Source organism: Meleagris gallopavo, chromosome 2 (assembly GCF_000146605.3).
Source record: "Meleagris gallopavo isolate NT-WF06-2002-E0010 breed Aviagen turkey brand Nicholas breeding stock chromosome 2, Turkey_5.1, whole genome shotgun sequence".
Taxonomy (NCBI): Eukaryota; Metazoa; Chordata; class Aves; order Galliformes; family Phasianidae; genus Meleagris; species Meleagris gallopavo.
The window spans coordinates 7,933,583-7,954,067 of record NC_015012.2 but is presented as its reverse complement, the minus strand read 5'-3'; the positions used below and the strand labels follow the sequence as shown (position 1 = coordinate 7,954,067).

General features: G+C 48.3%; 1 protein-coding gene across 1 annotated transcript; it reads left to right on the top strand.

The window, feature by feature from the left end:
* The first annotated feature begins 10,180 nt into the window (after positions 1–10,180).
* LOC104909512 lies at positions 10,181–19,476 on the top strand. Its single transcript, XM_010706513.3, has 10 exons — positions 10,181–10,388; positions 10,607–10,646; positions 11,600–13,825; positions 14,187–15,125; positions 15,554–15,619; positions 16,528–16,628; positions 17,317–17,381; positions 17,605–17,756; positions 17,830–17,982; positions 18,935–19,476. Exons 1-10 carry the CDS (start codon positions 10,293–10,295, stop codon positions 19,255–19,257), a joined length of 4,161 nt encoding a protein of 1,386 aa, XP_010704815.1. The 5' UTR covers positions 10,181–10,292; the 3' UTR covers positions 19,258–19,476.
* Positions 19,477–20,485: the final 1,009 nt, after the last annotated feature.

The window sequence follows — 20,485 nt, the reverse complement described above, 5'->3', positions numbered from 1 at the left end:
TTGAGAAAACTGAGTAACAATTGATTCTTACTGATGGATTATCAAATGTAGCAATGACTTGTTTGGAATTATTTAGCAAGAAATGGTTTGGAGAATATAAAGAGCTTTATAGTAGATCACTTAGTTTAAGGGGGAAGAAAGAGTCTGCTAAGGTGGTGTGAGGATATTTGATTGTAATGAAAGTAACGGGAATAGTGGGCTGTGATAACAGGAATATGGCTCTTAGATTTAAATGAAGGTGAAGTCTTCCCGGAATCCAGCAGGGAGAATGAAGTGCTTCAGTGATTAAATGGCATTGCATCAGGTGAAGCCTTTAAAATGCATTAGCTCCTTTCTATAAATGCTCAAGCCTTTTCTTCCCAGTGCAGTTGGGAGGAGGAAATAGCAAGCCTTGGGATAAGGAAGGTAAATGAGCTGTAATTAATGGGCAGATCACAACATTTATCTTTTAGAGGAAGTCATCTTTTTTTCCTTTAAATACAAGTTTTCTGTGACTTGGAACATACATACCCTTGCATTTGTATTCCACCCCACTCCTTCCCCTGCACATCCCCATGGTGTACTTATTTTTATGTGTGAGTGAAGTGTTGCACTGGACTGGATTGGTGATAAGAACATTCTTGACTATTATTTCTGTTCTTCAGCGTACTGTTGAAAGCACTGCAAGCCAAACTTGAGAAGAGTTTTGGCTGGAGAATAATAGGCGCAGATTAGAATTTAATGAAACTTTTGTGTTAGATAAGCAATTCAGTAAGGATTCATCAAGGATTCATGCAGGTAACCCTTCATCTGGGACTTTGTGCTGAGGTGATGAGCAATCCAGCTTTCACTGTGTGCTGGTGTGGCTTTCAGACAGCTCCCTGAGATCTGGTTGCCTTTCCCTTCCAGCTTATTATGCCTCATGTGGGTAAGATTGTCGCTGTGTGTGTGTTTTGCCTGAGGGCACCAATCCAAATGAGTTCACATCTATTTCCTTTTCACAGGATAATGGCAAACCAACTTAGCAAGCAAATAGGGCAGAGAGCTTCTTAATGGATTCTGGTGTGTGGAGATGGCCTGGGAAGAGGAATGTCAGTCGGCATGAGCACAAAGCATCGCTCTTCCAATTCCCTGCAGGTTCTTCCTGAGACTTTTTAAGGCTGTTGCCCAGTTCACTGTGGGGTGAAGGTAGGAACAGGAGCAGAGTGCAAACGCTGAAGCAAGCTCAGTTCTGGAAGCCTCATTGCGGCCAGCAAACACCATGCTATGCAAAAAGAGACATCTGATAGTACTTTTGGAGGGAGATTCAGAACTTCCACGCTTAAGTTTACGGCCCAGATGCTCTGAACAGGCCAGGAGTAACGCGTCTGGTATGTGTTACAGTTCCTTCCCACTGAAACTAAGACAGATAAGATCACAGAGGCTGGCAGGTGTGACTCAGTTCTGACTGTAGGTGTACTGAGAAGACAGTTCCTGAGCTAGCACAGAGGGAATTCCTTGAGCCCTGAAAGACAAGATTTAGCAAGAGTGAGATTTCCCCAGTCTCAAATGTTGCAAGATTCCTAATCAGCCTATGCTCCTTGCCTACCTCTGCTTCAGCTAGCGACCTGTATCGCACTCCTCAGTCTCTGCTGCATCTCTAGCCCCCCATCTAAGAGCTTCCCTATCTCCACGTTGTCATCATGTCTTTGTTCCTCCTATCTCATATTACTACGGCTGTTGGTAGATTTCTTCACTCTCCAATAAACCTCAAAGTTAACTGAGGAACAGAAACAACTCTTCAGATTCACTGGAATGGATGGACTTTCCGCTCTGCAGTTGCGTTTTTGACTTCCACAGTCTTGGTACTCAGTGATTCAGTGACTTCATGTCCAGTGACAGAAGCCTGTGGGTGGGAGAGATGGGACAGTGTTCTTTGGGAGTTCAGGTTTTTAAAAAAGCATGCTTTCCATCAAAGCCTGATTCAAACTGTTCCAAATGGTAGAGTTAAGCGGGGCAAAAAAAAATCAGAGTTGTAAATGAAGTAAACTTTCTGATTTTTGAAGTTAGCTGTTACAGCCAAGAGCTGCAGTTTGGCTTTGGCTGTGCTTTCGTGTCTTTTTGCCATCCCACTGGCTCAGTCTTGACAGAACTCTGCTTTTTGCTGAACCTTGTTCTTTTTGTGGACACCACAAATGTGTCCTTGCTGGTCTGCCAGCTTAATGCACGTATTATGAACTCCTGAAACTCTTCCATGAAACTCGTGACTTCCTTCCAAGAACACAAGCTGTTCATTGGCACCACGAATTTGAGTTACAACTTAAGTAATACAATGTCATTCTCCAAGTCACCTCTTTCCTGTTTTCCTGCTTGCAGGATCACCCAGGTTATTAATGTTTTCATTACACTTTTTGTTGTTTTTTCCTACCCCCACCCTGATATCCCCTAGCATTCAGTGGTGGGCTGCTGTGCTAGTGCTAGGAAAGGTGTGGGATTCATTTTCTGTACATGTAACTACTAAGCTCAGTAGGGAGGCCAATGTGCCAGCTCTTCACAGAAAACAAAACTGAAAGCTCTCCTTGTGCGTAGGGGAGGTTAGAAATATCCACTTTTAGACCAAAATTGTATTGGAAATGGAAATACTACAGTAATGCTACTGAAGAAAATAAAAGTGTGCTTATGTACCTTTTGCCTTTCTTTTTCAAAATCTTCATTGCTGTGTTTGCATTTATTGTCCTGCATTCAAGCAAGCACACAAATGATTGGGGGCAGGGAAGGGGAGAGGCAGAAATCCCTACTGCAAACAATACAACTTGCAGGTAAAAAAAACCAGGGTAGGAAATAGCAAGCTGATCTGAAGGAACAAATAACCCATTGCTAAAACGGGCCCGTTGTTACTCACTGTGTGAATCCTGAGGGAATATCTTTAAAGATCTGAAACCAAAGGAGTCTGTCTCCTTTTGTTTCCTTTCAGTTCATCCTGGTTCATGAGGAAACAGGCTTCTGCTTTAGGTCTGCCCATTGCACAAGAAAACTGAGTGATTAAAAATGATCATAATGAGAAAATCCATCGTCTTGCTAGTTGCTGACCACCTCTCAGGCAAAAACAAATGTCAGAGAGGCCGGTGAATTATTCTGTTTTTTGTAAATCCACCCTATGTGGTTTTGATATAACCTTATCTGCTCGGTGAAATTATTAATGGTGATTAGATGAAGATAATGATGAATATCATAGAAGTTGAAATGCAGGCGATGCTTTAAAATCCCAGGTGATTGGGTGAGTTTCAGGAGAGGAAAAGCTGTGTGGTCTGGATTTGTTCACACTGGTTTTCACACAGTTTCCCTTCTGGAAGGGATCTGGGGGTTTGTTCTTACTGTTCGATCTGTCATTGGTTCTCTGCATAAATGTAACCTGGGTCGCTCTAATTTGTTTATGCTCCAGCAAGGCTTGTATTTGGCCAAACCAAGGCCAGGTTGACCATCGGTTCCCTCATTAGTTTCAGATATTGACAGTGGTTGATAGCACATGTTTAAACTATTATGGATCAGAGGAAGCACAGAGCGCCTCTGGCAGCCTGGGGAGCCTTTCACCCTGACGTGCTAAAACTGCAGTGCTTGGTGACGAGCCAGCAGAGCTATCTTCAAAGGAAAAAATGAGATGAATTCCTGGAACCTCTCTGCATGCTCTGGCAAAGAGGTTTGCGACATAATTACATGCTGTGTGAAAACCTGGTATCTGGAACTCCAAGAATGAGGTGATTGTCTGCTATCTCCTCCTGCCCTCACAGCTGAGTGGACGCAGTTGCTCATCCCACTTCCTTCTCAAAGCAGTCATCTATGCCTGAAAGCCTGCAGGGCTTACTTGAGCAGTAGAAACTTACTGGGTGCTCTGGGAGCTGAGGGGTGTCATGGAGGAGCTCTCTTTGGACCTCTAATTGAGCATCTCAAATGCTTTCAAAACATTCATGTTCAGTCTTTGGAGCTAATTTCCTACTGTTTGCTGCACTAAGACTATCTTTGCTGTGTTTTCCTGGCCTAGCTCTTGAACATTGCCTAAGCAGTGCTGCATGCTGCAGTTGCAGCTGCCTGCTGGAAGCTGTCCCCGCTTAAGGAGAAGTGGAACACGTGCCTGTGTCTGAGGAGGATGAGCTGGCACAGACCCACTGTTGTAACTCTCAGATGATGTCCAGTCCCTTATCCTACTTTTTGTGCTGGAGCTGTCTGCCCCATTCTGAGCATGTTTTAGAGCAAGAGACAGCATGGAGAGCAGGAGGTAACATAGGCCTCCTGGTTCTGCTTTCACTTGGACGCATATGAAAGTAACACCCTTTCCCCTGGTTTATTTTTGCTTGTTTGCAGGTGGTCTGTAGTGGATTTTCCCTCTTTTATGGTGTATGTTGTACGCAGCTGGTGGTTAACGTAAAGATCTGAATCATTCACTCAGGGTAATTTATAGTGACCTAATTACACAGAAGTTTTGCACTGACATTTTTAATGGTAGTTGATAATTAGAACAGTTCTTAATTCCCCACCTTTATGATTCAGTCCTTTGCCTCCCATGCCTCCAAAGAGGCAAACCAGGAGGCACAGACCACTCCTGCAACCTGACCCCGAGGCCAAAACCTGCTGTAAAACTGCTGTGTAGAAACACTGGAGTGGCTTTCTTAAAAATTCCCTTCCACCTACTTCTCTTTAAATTCCCCATTTCTTCCTTTTTATTTCTGGTCTGTTCTGGCTGTCCCAGCCAGTCTGGATTTTGTCTTTTACGATGATACATAGCATGGCGTGACTCCAGCCTGAGCTCTGGGGAATTTTTGTTCATGTTAAGATTTGAAAATCTTTATAAACACATCCTTGGAGGGAAAACACTCTGGTATTTATGAAAGAGGATAAAGAGTTAGAAGATCTCAGAACTCTTACCAGCTGCATCATGTCTTTCTGGGCTGATGTTTTCTGAGGGAAAAAGGATAATCTCTGAAATTCAGGTCCAGGCTGTACAAACAGATGTGAAGATGTGGTGAACGGCTTTTGTTGCTGACCGCTCAACTAGACCTGAAGGAAGCTGGGCAGAAGGAAGCTGACAGCAGTGTGGATGTGGCCTAACCTGGAGCATATCTTGAGGTTGCTGTGGGCAGTGGTCAAAGCCAATCACACACTGAAGGTGACAAGGAAAGGCAAAGGGTACATCTTTATGCCACACTAAGTCAATGGGTCATCCATATCTTCGTTAGTATGCACACTTTGGGTTTTCTCATCTAAAAAGAGTAAAGAAGAGCAAATGCTTCAGAAACAGACCACAAGAATCCACATCAAACAGGATTTGTTTTGGGAACAGCTGTGTTAGGGACAGCTCTTGGATTTGGAAAGCAGTGACAGAAGAGGGGAGTGAGAGTGGCTTGGAAAAGCAAGAAGTGTGGTCTGCTACAGCAGCCATTAGGAGCTGAGAACAAACTAGCAAGTGGGGTTTTTGCACAGCAGATGGTGCGGCTGTGGAACTGCCTGCTTGATGATATTTGGGAGCTAAAATTTACATGGGCTCATGGGGAAACTCTGCAAATACTTGAAAAAGGAACCTGCCTCAGGAGAGTGGTAAGTGGATGCCACTGAGTGGGGATCACAGCTGGCTCAGGAAGTCCCCTGGGCAGAAGGCAGAAAAGTACTGGGGGGCAAATTCCTCACATGTTTGCCTTGTCCTCGCTTTTCCTTGGTTGTTTGCTTGTGGCCACTGTGAAGGCACAGGCAGTGAGCTTGGACCATTGGACCAACCCACTGCCTTGTTCCTGGTTGGTCTATCTGTCCGGAGCCAGCCCAGAGGTCTTTGCTCTCTTTGCACACCGAATGCAGGCAATTACTGGCAGTGTAACACGCAGAAACACCAACGCTCTAACAACTGTGCAGTAGATAATTATTTCCACGGCTTTCACAACAAGCCATTGCATGTAGGCACTGCTCATTTACTAAGACTTTGTTGTCTTCACTTGAATGAAACTCCCCAAATTATGGTCCAGAGCTTGGGCTTTTCAAGCGAAAGAAACTCTGGGTCTGCAGCCAACATCTTACCAAGAAAAACCCAGTGGAGAAAAAGATGAAGCTGGTGGTACTTGGTGCTAGATGTGCACCTCCATGGACGGTGACTCCACCACCTCCCTGGGCAGCTTGTGCCACTGCCTCACTGCTCTTTTGGAGAAGAAATGTTTCCAAATACCCAACCTGAACCTTCTCTGGCACCACTTGTGGCCATCCCCTCTTATCTTATTGCTGTTACCTGTGAGAAGAGGCCGACTCCCACCTCAACACAACCTCCTTTCAGGATAGCAATATGGTCTCCCCTGAGCTGCCTCTTCTCCTGGGGAACACCACTTGAGACAAGCCACCAGCTGGATTTAACTCCATTCACCTCCACTTTCTGAGCCCAGTCCCCCAGTCAGCAAAGAGTGTACCTGTCCTAGCCTCAAGCTGCCAGCTTCGCCAGGAAAATACTGTGGGAGACAGCGTTGAAGGCTTTGCTGAAGCCTAGGTAGACTACATCAACAGCCTTTCCCTCATCCACCAGGAGGGTCTCTTGATCAAAGGAGATCAGGTTGGTCAAGCAGGAGCTGCTGGCTGGGCCTGATCTCCTGGCTGTCCTGCACATGCCTTGTGATTGAACAACAGAAGCAATGGCTGTGTATTTTTTGCTGTTGGCAGCACTGTGTTCAGCCCCTGTATCACAGTGCATGGGACTGTTTGCCATAACTCAAGTCAACACCATGTGCTCCCTTCCCATGTGCTGGTTTTGGCCCAGACAGCACCAACCGCACACTGCTGCATGGTGAAGTTGTTAGCAGAGGTAAAAGAGCATTCAGACCAAAGGGAGGGAAATTCCCCTCTGCCATCCAGTGCAGCCTGTTGTTTGAGGATGCTCAGGTTCAGTTAAGCGCTGCTGCGCTGTTGGAGGAGTGGGAGCTGCTTGCAGTTTTCTTTCAGCAGCTGTGCAGGTATATGCAGGAGGTGCAGCACTCCCTGCAGTCTCCCAGAGCTGGGTTATGTGTTCTGTCGGCTTAATGGCTCTTTGCTTGAATTTCTCTTCCCTTCCCTGCTCCTCATTGCCAAAACCCCCAGATGGGCCAGGAAGCAGTAGCTCTGTACTGTGATTCATGGTTTTCCCAAAGTCACCCAATGAGAGCCACTGAAGGAGAAAGGGGTGACATGTTCTCGATCTTCACTTTTTTGCCATTTCTCAAACCACTTCCTGGCTGCAATGTTGCCCTCGGTTCACCCATTTCTTTGCAGCGTCTTTTTTTTTCAAGCACCACCAACGTCCGCCTGCATCCTTGCACACCTGGAAGCTGGAACAAGCAGCTGTGCAGGACCTGGTGCCTGTGACTACATCATCTCCCTGGACAGCTGTGCCACTGCCTCACCGCTCTTTCTGAGAAGAAATGTTTCCTCACACCCAACCTGAACCTTCCCTGGTGCAACTTGAGGCCTTTCCCTCTCGTCCTGTCACTGTTACCTGGGAGAAGTGGCCAACCCTTCTTTTGGATTTGGAAAGCAGTGACAGAAGAGAGATATGAGAGTGGCCTGGAAAAACATTTTCTTTTCTAGATCCAGATTGGGCTGTTTTAGGGCAGAAGAAGCAGTGCTTCTACTGTGCTGGGAAAACCCCTGTGGCCTGTTTTTTTTTCCTGGGTTGCCAGTACAGATGCGAGGCTGCATCTTCCCCGCAACCTCCCCATGCCCACAGAGGAGCGGAAAGTATTTATTCTCATTACTAGCTCTTGGAACGTAGCTGCAGGAGAGGAAATGGGACTCTGGTCAGCATCTCCTGCGGTGTTTCTGCTTCTACCCAGAAGGAGCCTTCTGCCTGGGGAGGATGTGGCCCCGTGAGCAATTACCAACAGAAAAATAACTATGGGCAGGCTGCTCCCGCATGATGCAATTAGCACTCTCTTGCCAAAACAGGGGGATGATGCAGCTCTCAAGCCACCTGCGTCACCTTCTGGATTTCTTCCCTGTTTCAGACAGTCATTGCTGCTTGTTTTTTAGCCAAAATAGGGGTAGAGAGGAGAGAGGTGAAGGGAGCTGCAGCCCCTTGGACTGACATGGTTGGGGATCCTGGGCAGGTCCACCAAGGGAGGTTGTAAGGGACAGACACTGCTCCTGCATCAATCCCCAGATTCTGCTTTTTTTTTGGCCACCGTAGTGATGGGGAATAATGTGTTGAAAAAAATATTTATGCAAATATGTATTTCTATCTGTGGGAAATCCCAGGCCCAGGTGGGGTATGGGTGGGAAAACACCTCTGAGACATGAAAGGGTAAGGATGTGGTGGTGCCGGATTTCCGAGGGTGTTTGTTAATGGGGTGTTGGAGGCAGTGGGGTTTGCTTGGGCGCTGCTGAGTGCTGCAGGGTCTGGAGTGCTTCATCATCAAATGGGAGCAGAACTGGGCATATTGAGCAACATTGCCTGGCACAGACACAGCAGTGCAGTGCTTCTCTTCTTCCTTCTTCCCCCTTCTTTCTTCCTCCTTCCCCTCTTTTTTTTTTCCTTGTCCTCCCTGTCCCTGTTCTTTTCCTTCTCCTTCTTTTCCCTCTTCTGTTTGTCCCTCTTCCTCTCCCCCCCGCCCCACTTTTAACCTCTTCTCTCTTCCTCCTTTTGCATTTCCTCTCTTTCCTCTTCTTTCCTTCTTCCTTCTTTTTATTTTTATCTTCATCTTCATCTTTTTTGTCATCTCTGTTTTTCCCAGACCACAGGGCAACGCAGGCACCATTTTCCCTGCAGGAGGCAGTGTGGGACTAGACCCCAGCCCCTGTAATGGGGCAGTGATGCCATTTTGGGGAAACCACCTGCAAAGCCCCCAGGAGCTCCCAGATGACACCAGCCCAGTCTTACACAAATCACCACGGACCCATGGCAGTGTTCTGCCAGCCACAGAGCCAGTGCTGCTCTGGCTGTGTGTAGGATCAGGCACTCCCAGTGCACATGATGTGATTTACAGTCACCATTGGGAATCTTTACTCTGTTTTGAAAAATCACAGGATCAAAGGGTTGGGAAGGGGCCTCTGGAAGTCACCTAATCCAACCCCCAGACAAAGCAGATTCCCTAGAAAACGGGACATAGGCACAAAGATCTGGACCCTACAGACTATATTACCATCTCTCAACATCACTGCACTGCTCCCCAGATATGAGTTTTGTTTGCTTGGAAGAGAATAAAGAATTTTTGCTGAGCATGGCTTTTCCTCTCTCTTCGTGCACCAATACAGTCACTAGGGGGAGGTAGAATTAATTTACTTACCCAGAGCTCAGCAAAGTTATGCTGCTTTATACATTGCAGGAGTGTAGATGCAAGTAGATTTGAATGAGGATACTTATATAGAAACAGCTACCAGACAAAGAAACCAATACCCAGTATGTCAGAGCTCCCCATTTATCATGTATCATCATGTATCCCCATACATGCTGTTCAGCTCCTCAAACCGCGTTAAATCCTCATGGCTTTATGTTAGGGTCTGGTGAGCCCACAGCTGCTGTAGGACTGAGGGATGGTGATGGGCAGAAAAGCTTAAAAAAAAAAGAATGTATTTGTCACTGAACATCTGACAGCCTGTCAAGCTGTGACAACATAGAAGGAAGGATTTACTATTATTATTTATACTGAATTATGATTGACGTGTTAAAGGGTACGTTGTCAAAGCCATACATCAAGCAGCCTAATTGCCTTCTCTGTGTCGCCCCTAATGACAAGCTAGGCTACTGCTGCTGGAAGAGCTGCTGGCATCTGGTAATTTGCACACCATCACCTGGGCTGGTGCTTGCTGCCTTGCAGTGTGTAGGCAGGGAGAGGAGCCCTCCTTTCACTGAGCGCTGGGGGAATCACGGCATCCAGCCAAAGCTGGTTCAAATGTAATGGAAACACTCAATTGTACACCAGGGTGCTCTCCCCCAGTAACTTGAATTTATTTATTGTTATTGTTTTATGGAGAGTGAGGGGGAAAAGCAAGCCGGGTTCTGTCTCAAGGTCACACCATCAACATCAGCAATGCTTTAATTCCAATTCCAAGCACGACATGTTTTTTTGTTTGTTTGTTTGTTTGGAGGGTGAGCAGGATGGAGCCTGCTCACAAAAACAGGGAGGGCAGGAAGGATGCTGTGAGGCTAATGAACACAGCTGGTTCTCATTCATGACAAACTAATTGTTATTGGGGTACCTGGGCAATGTATGGGTGCATATATTGGCAAGAGGGTGGAGTAAGTGCTCCACCTGGGGGAAGCTTGCTGGGTTGTTTAAGGGAGGAAGTGGTACTTTAGGAGGCATTTGAGTCTGGTTTTAATGTTGTGAGCCTCTACCATGAAGCTTTGGGCCCTTCTGGTGTTCCTGCTCCTGGTGTCCTTGGTGTGGGGACCTGCATCAGGGCTGCTGAGTCCTGACTGTAGAGCTGTGGGGGTAAGTGAGGTGTGGGTACCCTGGCCACTCTGGGAGTGGTACTGCATCAGCCGTGGCCCTTATAGTATCAGTTGGGTGACGCTGCTGCTGTTGGAGGTGGGGAGTGCTGCTAGGAAAAATGAGGTGATGAAGGAAGTGGTGTCAGTGTTCCTTGGTCTCGGGCTGTGCTAGTGCAGACGCTGATGCTCTGGTCTGCAGTGAGGATGTTTTCTTCATAGGCATGCAAGTCCTACTCAGAACATCAGGATGCTAAAGCAGGTAAGACTTAATTCTCACGCTAATGTTTCTCTCTCTGTGCCACTCCTCTCTTTCCATTCTCAGTTTTGCTGGGCATGTCAAACTCTGGTGTGGGAAGCCTGGAGCAGTCACCTGCCTGTGGGATGGAAGAAGGGATGTAGAGCATTGGGATGGGAAGGCCTGAGGCAGGAGATTTGGCTGCAGCAAGCTGTCTTTAGGCAGCAATTAAAGCACAATCCAAATCATAATGGCCTTCCTGGAGGGCAAACTCACCGATGGCTTGTGGGCCTTCTAGCTTGAAGGTAGTATTTCTGGAAAATGCTGTTACTTCCCTACTAACTCAACCACAGTGGAGTGCTGATGTTTCTCACCCTGCTGAGAGGCTTCTTGCTTGGCTGAAGCCTTGAAGCAAGAATGAGATGTGCAGCCTTCAGGCCATCTATGCAAGTGTGTGAGTATCCATCCCCAGCTCCTGCTGCTCTTGCACTGTGTACTGTGGGTTCTGAGAGTGTGGAGCAGTTTCCATGGGATGTTTAAGGAGAGCAATTGCCAGCTGCTTTCTGGTTCCTGTATTGCTGGGCCATTACTGCCCTGCCTGCAATCAGCAGCGTGTGATGTGGTGCCAGGGCTTCTCCAGCTGCCCCAAGGTCCTGTGAAGGTGTACACGCTGGTGGGGTGAGAGCTGGTGGGAGGAGGTTTGGAGTGAGTTGTCAACAGGTATGTGTGGAAACATTCCTTGTTGGAGGGATGGCAGATTTGGGAGCATCCCAAGCTGGTGTGTGTGCTTGTACCCTTTGACCTCCTTCCCCTGACCCCCAGGGCCTGAGGCAGGCAGAGCAGCATGTTCTCCTGCTCATGGTGTTTCATGCACGTGGGAGATAGGAGAGCTTGAAGGCAATTTCTGGAAGGAAGGACTATTCCCTACCTGGCAGGTGGGGAAGAAGGAAAACTTGAGGTTATCTGTTGTTTTCCAGGGTCAGCATTTCCTTGGATATTGGCATATTTGCCCATGAGAAGCTGCCACAGAGTCTTGAGGGGCACATATGGGGAGTTTTCTCCTCCAGAGTATCGCAGTGATTCCGCGTTCAACTTGTGGTGTAACTGGACAATCTGGGCAGGCTCCAGGAAGCATATAATAATTTATATTCAAGGCTTTATCACACAGGAGGATTGTAACAAAAATAAAGACAAAATCCTCTTTGAAGGAGTTTCTTCGCTGGTGGAAAATGATGTAGTTTATGCTTGCTGGAAGAAGGAGATGCACGTTTTTGCCACCTTTGCTCAGGCTGTGCATGTTGTGTTGCTGAAAAGGTACTTGCCAAATTGCAGAGACACCCAGTTTAAAGGCAAGTTTTACGTCTTCCAGCACCAGGAACATGAATCTCCCTCTAGAGGTGCTTTGATTCCTGCAACTCTTGCTCCAAAGCCATCTAAGCAAGACAGTGTTTTCCAGCCTGGATGGACAGACCACCTTGGAGGCTCTGCAACCTTGATGCCGATGGGAAGTCCAGTAAAGCTTGTCCCATACCAAGGTGCGAGTCCACAGCTCCTGGGCATGCTAGCTACCTGTGTGCAGGGCTCTGAGCCACAGACAGGATCAAGACTCTGCCAGGAAGAGGAAGGCATAGCTGGGGATGCCCAGCAGTTGAGCTGCACCACCAGCAGATGTGTTGCTCCAGGTTTGGGTTATACACGTGAATTTTCCAGCATGCCTTTGGAAACACCTTTCTTTGGAGCCTTGCAAGTGGTGGAGCCTTTGTTGCAGCCCACAAGCATGAGCTGGGAGAACAGACAGTCTGTACTGCACCCCACCCTGAGGCTAGAACATTTGGGAGACCTCCAGTTTACCATTAAACCAACACGCACAATTCATGTGGACTTGAGTGCTGATTTACAGGCTTCTTCTCCTGGCAGAAGCATTGGTACCATTGGGTGCATTGGTACCACCGTGTCCCAGGGGCTGGGTTTAAGGAAGGACAGAAGCCATGCCCAGCTGAGCATCCCAGCTGACGGAGCAGCAGGCAGCAGTACTGTTGGCCTTGCAAGGGGCCTGATGCCCAGCCTGAGCAGCCCCTATGGTGTGGTGAGTGGGGACTGCTCACAGCTGCTGCCTGAGAGAGAGAGAAGCAGTTTTGAGGCTTTGCCTGTTACTCAGCTCAGGCTGGGAACAACCAACCTCGAGCATATGGAGCTCATGGATATCTTCCCCCTGGAGAGTTCCAGGGGTGGTGTTGAGGAGAAAGTGGTGCCACTTCCCACATCACCATGGGACATTCTCCTGGAGCATCCTCATTCATGTGACCAGAGCCATCCTGTCCTGCAGGCAGTCCCTGTGCACCCTGGGAGCCTTCCTGCAAGCACCCAAGCATGCATCTGTCCAGCTGCTGAGGAAACTTCTGCATCCTCATGGGACACACAAAGCTGCTGCTACCAGGGTGATACTGCCTCACAGACTTGGCTGGTGGCATCCCTTAGGTCAACAGGTCCAGAGCTTGCTTCCACAAGCAGGTTGGAAATAATCCCTGCACCAGTGTTCTCTTATTCTGACCTTGTTCCTGTGGGCTTTGGCTCTGCCAACATTGCCCTTGAAGGACTTCTTCCTTCAGGAGGACAGCCCATGTCCAGGGCTGTCCCCTCCCCACTGGCAGCATTAGGTTTGGATTCTGTCAGCCTCAGGAGAAGGGCAAGCATCTCACCAGGAGGGCAGGAGATGGCCTCACCATTGCCTCCTCACCATCCTTTGGCAGCCCCTGAAATGGATGTAGATGTGTCCCCTGGCTACCTTGGCCCTTGGGTGAGAGAGGGTGTGCTGGAAGAGGGTGGCCAGCAACAAGAAACCCCAGCTCCTGTGAGCGGTCCCTCTCCAGCCTCCATCCCAAGGCCTCGTGTGGGACCTCCTCGGGCCAAGGACACCCTGAGTTATGAGGTTACATCAGCTCCGCTGCAATTAGGCATGGCCACTAGTGGCAAAATGATTTCTGCCTTGCTCCCTGGAGCAGTTAAAATGCAGAAAACCATGGAAACTCTGCAGGTGGGTGTGGGAGAGCAGAGAAATTCCTCCTTGCATGCTGCCCACTCTGATCCTCCAGCAGTCCAGTGGGGACAAACAGTGCCAAGAGGCCAGAAACTGTGGGAGGCTGCCAAAGGTCCTGCATCCAGACGTATGGAGATGCTAGGAGGACAGCCACAGAAGCACACTGGTAGGTCTCAAAATATTTCTTATTTTGATGTGAGCCATCTTTTGAAGCTGGAACTAATTGATGAGAGATACTCCTACCAACAGTTCCAGCCTGGCAAGTGTGGGCCTGGCTGCTGGTGGGGGGTGGGCTTCCAAAAATGTGATGGTCTTGGCTAAATCTCTTCTGGGAGCAAAAGCTCACAGTTCCAGCCCCCAGAGCAACTGGGTCCCTGGGCCCAGCTTCAATCCCAGAGCAGAGAGTTGACTCTGGGGGTTGAAACCACAGGGATTCTGCAGCAGTAGAGGATTTGGAACAGGTTATCTGTGTCCCGGGCTATACGCTGATCACTGATTATGCTTCCTTTCTGTTCATGACTTACCAGAGCTGGGACTGCCCTGGGTAATGGAGTACTTCCCTGTTAGGAGCTGCCACGTCATCTTTCAGGATGGGTTTGGGGTGTTCTACCTCCCACTGTACGGTGATGTCAAAGCCAACATCTGGTGCAACTGGACCATCTGGGCAGGGCCCCAGAAGCACATTGTCATCTACATTCAGGGGTTCCAGAGCAATGAAAGCTGTGGTAAGAACCAGGACAAGATCATTTTCCAAGGGGTCCTCTCACGTGTGGAAACTAAGCTCGTGTATGCCTGTCACAGCCGAGGTACTCTGATCTTTGCTTCGCAAGCTACTGCTGTCCACGTTTTACTGTTGTCAAGAAGTGGCCCCCTAAGCAGCAAATACAAACATTTTGAAGGACAGTATTATGTATTTGGAGACTATGAAGCTGTGAGTTCTTCAGGTGCTGCTGTAGCTCCCCAAGAGCCCCTCCAGGAAACCTCTAAGGGAGAGAGCTGGAGGACGGGGACAACACAAGGTTTGCTGTCCATGCTGAGAGCCTCCCTGAGCCCATCCACTCCACCTACTGCAGGCAAGATCCAGGCTGAGGTGGCAAGCTCAGAGGACAAGGGCCAACATCCCCCTGATCTTGTGGAAGATGTTTGGCTTGGTGCTGACCTGGGTGAGCGCAGTGAGCTGCAGAGTGAAAAAGAGATGGAAAGAAGCCTTACATATGGTGGCACTAAGGGGAGGGAACCCACTGAGGATGTGTTGGAGGCTCCATCGGGAGGAGGTGCTGGGTCTGAAGCTAAGCTGCCTGCCTTGGGGACTGCAGAGGGAGATGTAGAGCTGGTGCCTGCTCCAGTCAGCACAGCCTCACCCTACTCAACTGATGTCCCTGCCTCAGAGGCAATGCCCCAGGGTGACAAAGGTGTGCCTGCTGGAGATGTGCTGTCACCAGGAGAAGGACATGAAGATCTTTTTGGTAAGTTGTCTTCTAGGTTATCTGGGGCTGAACTGATGCTCAATGCTGTTCAATACCCATTTCTAGAGAAGCAGCACTCTGTAGAGGTCTTGTTTGAAGATAGTACTGTTTCCTTCAGTTGGTACCCAGTTCCTACCACATCCAAGATGTTGGAGGTGGAGAGGGCATAGAGTTACATGTTATTTCATGGGTATCTATGAGACAATGCTCCTCTTAACAGGGAGAGGCTGGCTCCTAATACCAGGGCTCTGAGTTACCTGAGGAGAAGCTGCCTTTCCTCCACAACTTACACCAGAATCAGGCTGTGTATGCCCATCTTGGTGTGAAACATTGCTGGTGCTCTTCTTGTGAACTGACACCTAATGTGTGTTTTGCCCCTTGTCAGGAGGCAGAAATCAGCAGCCTGTCTCTTTTCCTTGCTCTGACAGATCTGGCTTCAGTTCTGGCATCTCTGGAGAACGGTACAGCACTGCAGTCTCTGCACCACCCCGGAGGTAAGCAATGCAAAGTCTTGAGCACGTCTTAAAGCACAGCCCTAACCTTGGTGTGCTGGCTGGTGCTGTACATGGCCATCCTTTGCCCATCAACTTTACAAGAGAGTGGAGTGCACTCCTTACTGGTGACCATTTGGAAGGTACTTTGCACTTACCCTGGAGAAACCTGAGTTCATATGCTAAATCTGGTATAAATGTTGGGATGCCGGAGCTCTACTATTGCTGATGGTTGTTAAATCCTGTTTTTGTGTAGGAGTTCTATTCTTACTTAAATACACGCACACCATGTCTCAGGACTGTCTGGTTTCTCAGCTTTGCTTTTCAGACTAAGGAGAAGAAAAGCCTGTTTATGAGAGCATCAGTAATTAAGCAAAGTTGGGTTTGTATGGTAGAGCAAACCACAGCAATGGCTTGCAAAAAGGAATCAATACAGAAGGGGACTGATCTTTGAACAGAGGAGAGATTTATGGATGAATAGCCTTTAAACAACAGATTTCAGTAAGCGTATGTCAGCCTAGATTTAGCCAGCTGTTTGTGCTGATTCCAAATAGAGATGCGTCAGAGATGAAGGCTTCTAGGATATCACAAATTATGGTGGTACCTTTTAGGAAGATAATTGCTGAGGAAGTTTGAGTACAATTGAATGTACGCTAATGCTTTGTGTACTCTGTTCAGAGATCAATTCCAGGATTCCACACTGAGCATTAGCTAAGATTTCTCTGCTTTTGTCAACAACTTGTTCTGCCTGATGCATGATGCCTGGAAACGCTCACATGTCACTTGACAGGATTTCCTTGTAGCAGTTCTGCTGTCGCTGACATCCTGGGCTAACTCACTTAAGCCTGTTTGTGGACTTACTTTTGCTCAGAGCTTTCTTTTTTCTTTTTCTTTTTTTTCTTTTTTTGTAGATGTGCTATTTGAAGTAATGACTGAAATCAAACACGAGGACTGGATCACTCCTGGTGGCAGTGAGCTCAGAAGGGATCTCCTAGAATCTATAAGAAGCCATGTAAGCCTGGGCATGGGCATAGGAAGGAAAAGCAAATGCTATATCCCAAAAACTCAGCTGCTAGAGATCACGTTGTGCTCTTCATCCCAGGGATTTTCTGTTAACATCACATGATGAGCCAGCATTTGAGTTGCTTGTGCTGGTCAAAATCCAAGGCCTAATGCTGATGCCCTGCAGGGTGCCTGTTCACAGTGATGATGTTTAGGTGCAGAAAGGCACTGCAGAAACAGATGTGACCAGCCAAAGGTTCTAACTTCTCTCTAGAAAGAGGGCGGCTCAAACACCAAGTCTAGGCAGGGTTAGATTTGTGTGCTCTCAAGTCTTGCTTTCTGGGATGCAGCCTACAGTGGGTGTAGAGCTCACCCTGCTGCCTGGTCCATAAAGCTGCCTCTCACACCCTGGATGGCACCCAGCCCATCCACTCTTTCTCATCTAAATGCTTATCCTGGGGTTTCTGTTGCTTTTCCTAAATTATCTTATCTGTTTGTGGGAGCTGAGCTAAAGTTCAGCAGATAGGAGGCATTAGTGTCCTAGAGAAAAGGCTCCCAGCACAGGGTTATGGGACATCTAACATGTCCTGAGTGGTTTGTGAAAGAGAAGAGCAGGACAGGAGGGAGAAAAGTAGTGGTTTGCTGTTGTATTCTGTGCCCACCAAATATCAAATCAACACTGGTTACTTGTCTTGCAGATCCAGCAGAACCTGAAACTCTCTGCCAACAGAGTCAGTGAAATAAAGTTAAAGGAAGCCAAAAGGTATGGTTGTTGGTATGCCACCTTCTTGATAGGCATCTTTATTACCTGTGGTGCTCCTTGGATATTGGCTTCTTTCTCCTCCAGTAAAGCTGTCTCGTTACAAATTCTCTTTGCAAAAGCCTGCAGCACTGTGACCATCTGCTAATGAGTGGAAAGGGCTGTTGCAGCAGTGCTTGGCCATAGTGCCTTCTTCCTGCCTCACCCTGGGCTCTTCCTGCCGCAGGACAAGCAATGCCAGCCTGCTGCTCACCTTCTGGCTACACCTGAAGCCAGAGGAGAGAAATATGTCCCTGCTGCTGCGCTCCCAGCTGGGAGAGCTGCTTGGTGCTTCAGTGGGAGCGGGGAAGCTGCAACTCATCTCGCTGCTGGTAGAAGGTGGGTACTCTGGGCTGGCAGCAGGGCCCTTTCGTGTTGAGCCTGATGTGACTTGGCACCTGTTTCCCATCAGATGTGAATGAGTGCAGCTCGGGGGTCAGCCTGTGTGGGGAGGAGGCAGAGTGCTTCAATGGTGTGGGCACCTACCTGTGTCGCTGCAAGAAGGGCTACGAGGATCGTTCTCCCACCAAGTCTGGCACCCTTTGCATCCGTACTCCTCAGTCAGGTAGATGACACAGTAATGTTCTCATACTTCTGCATGTCTCATGGTGATGGTTCTGAGGAGGGTGTATGATCGTGTATGCGATGTTAGTACAAACAATGCATATATGAGTCTCTTGTGCAGCAACCTCAGCAACCATTGGCTCATCAGAGTGCTTCAATTTAGCTGTTCTTGCCATGTGCGGCTCTTAACTGAAATCCAAACAGCCAGGTCTTCGCTATTGCGCATTACATCTTGTGCTTAAAAGTGGCTCTGGAACTGGCACCATGGTTCTAGGAAGGGGGAAGATTTGTGTCTTTGCAAGGCAATTCCCAGATAGCTGTTCTTGTAGAGGGGAAAAAAACAAACAAAAACCAAGCACTTCATGCTCTGGCTTCAGGAGATTTTCAGGGTTTGTTCTCAGATGTGTGTGGGTTGGAGGCCAACATGGTCCCTTCTGAAGCTGGGTATCTAGGTCAGGAGGTCAGCCTTGTACTGGGAGGACAAATAGTCTTCTCCTTGTCCTCCTTGTGCAGGCTCTAGAGGCATCTACTTTCAGAGGTGAGCCTAAATGAGCATCCAAAGGGTGACCTGCATCAGTTAACTGCATCAGTTTAAAATACTGCTGCTTGTTTAATATAATTAAGCACATCCCCTCCCATAAGCTCTTGAAAGCTGAGTGTGAGCTTGCAGTCTAATTGCGTTTCTCATTTGTTCTCTCAGCTCCAAATTCATTGACATGCTGCACCATCAAATCCTATCCAGACTGGTTAGGTATAGCATTATGTTAATGTTTTATAAATGCATATTTATCTTTGGGGTCCCTGTGTGCCTGGAGGGGAATGGCAGCAGGTTACCCAGCCTCCATGCAAGTTCAGCAATGGCCCTGTTGGGGAACCCCCATCTCCTGTGGCTGGGTGGTAGTTTGGGAGGGGTGCACTGCCAACCCCAACTCAGGCCTTGGCTCTTCTAACAGGGTTGGGCTTCCTGCTCCGTCATGCTGACATCCTAGTGGGGGCAGCCATCACAGGCAGCCTGGCGCTGCTGGTGGCTGCTGGAGCCCTGTGCTGGGCAAAATGGCGGAGACAGCATCTGGGCAGGGCCCCGGGGCCTGAGGAGCCACCAGAGCGGGCTGTGGAGGAGCCACCAGTGATAGAACTGCGGGACCTGGGAGACTGCCTGCGCCTCGACCCCTTCCAGCTGAAGCTGAGGGCAAGGCCCCCTGAGTGGCTATGGGGGGCTCGGGCACACTCTGGCCAGACCTATAGAGTCTTCCTGGAGCAGTCACCCCCACTCTAGGGTGGCCCTCATTACCTGTGCGGTCAGTGCTGGCTGTATAGGATCTCCTTGTTTTTTATGGCCCACCATTCTCCCCCAGCCTTTCTCGTTTTTGTCACTTATTGTATTTTTAAATGCTTGTTCCCCTTTGGAACCAAATGCTCTCTGTATTCTCTCCCCCTTACCCTGATTGAGGTTTGTGCAGAACTGTTAGCATGTAATAATTAAATACTTTTTCTTTTTTTTTTAAGTAAAATAAATGTTTCAGTGCTTAATTTGGGAAATTAAAGATTAGCCTTGCACCTGTGCTCAGGTACGCTGCTTTCCTCTGCCCATCATGCAGAGCCCCGTGGGAGCCAGGGCAAGTCTGCAGCCACGTTAGAGCCTCAGCCTCTTGCAGCCTGGTTGAGGAACATCCCAGGCCCTGACTTCAAGCCCTGGAGATGCTACTGGCCTTCCTGAGGCATGGATACAGCACTTTATGATGCTTATGTGAATCTTGATTGCTGAGATGCCAGCTGCAAAGAGCACCATCACTCTATCCTCCTGGCTGGCAGTACGGTGCAGTTGTATCCTGGGCTTGTAACTTCCTTATCTTTCCTTGCCAGGAATTCTAAAAAGTAATTTTAATAACCTTTTTTTCATTTTGGGAAGTGTGTAAGTGGCATGGTGGCAAATGTCCCACTGGAGGGCACTGTCGGCTACTGAAAATCTAGCGCAGGATCCTCTGACCAGCTGAGCTGGCCCAGAGCTGGGACTGCCAGATGTAGGACACAGTTGCAGGGGGCCTCGGTGCAGCCTCTGGGCCATCTCTTTGTATTTGTTGACCCATTCTCACTGAGGTGTTCTGTGGATATGGAGGCTGAAGGATGTGTGCTCCAATCACAGTCTCATCCAAAAGCTGGGGTGCTGGTGGGACCCCTGCCTGCGCAATGAAGTCCTCAGCCCCAGCTGATTTTAGCGCTCTTTGGCACTGTCTGGGTTTGGTTAACAACAGGCAGAGATACAAAGAGCTCTCAAATATGTTTTGCTTGTTGCTTCCTTTGCAGTACGTATGGGCAATCAGTAAACCACGTGTAAAACACTCAGTGAAAGCAAGTATGTTGTGAATAGCAGAGAATTGAATGCTAGCATCTCCCTGGGAAGCAGATAAGTGTGTGTAATTTTCCATCATAAAGAAGGAAACCATCAACGTGTCTGTATTTGCACAGTGTGTGCTTGTGTTCCCTGCTGAGGCCGAAGAATGCAG

Bases quoted from the DNA above. Each gene is read 5' to 3' on its own strand.
- LOC104909512 (XM_010706513.3), top strand. From the start codon at position 10,293: ATGAAGCTTTGGGCCCTTCTGGTGTTCCTGCTCCTGGTGTCCTTGGTG. The intron at 10,389-10,606 runs GTAAGTGAGGTG...TTTTCTTCATAG, and splicing joins CTGACTGTAGAGCTGTGGGG to GCATGCAAGTCCTACTCAGA. The intron at 15,126-15,553 runs GTAAGTTGTCTT...TTGCTCTGACAG, and splicing joins AGGACATGAAGATCTTTTTG to ATCTGGCTTCAGTTCTGGCA.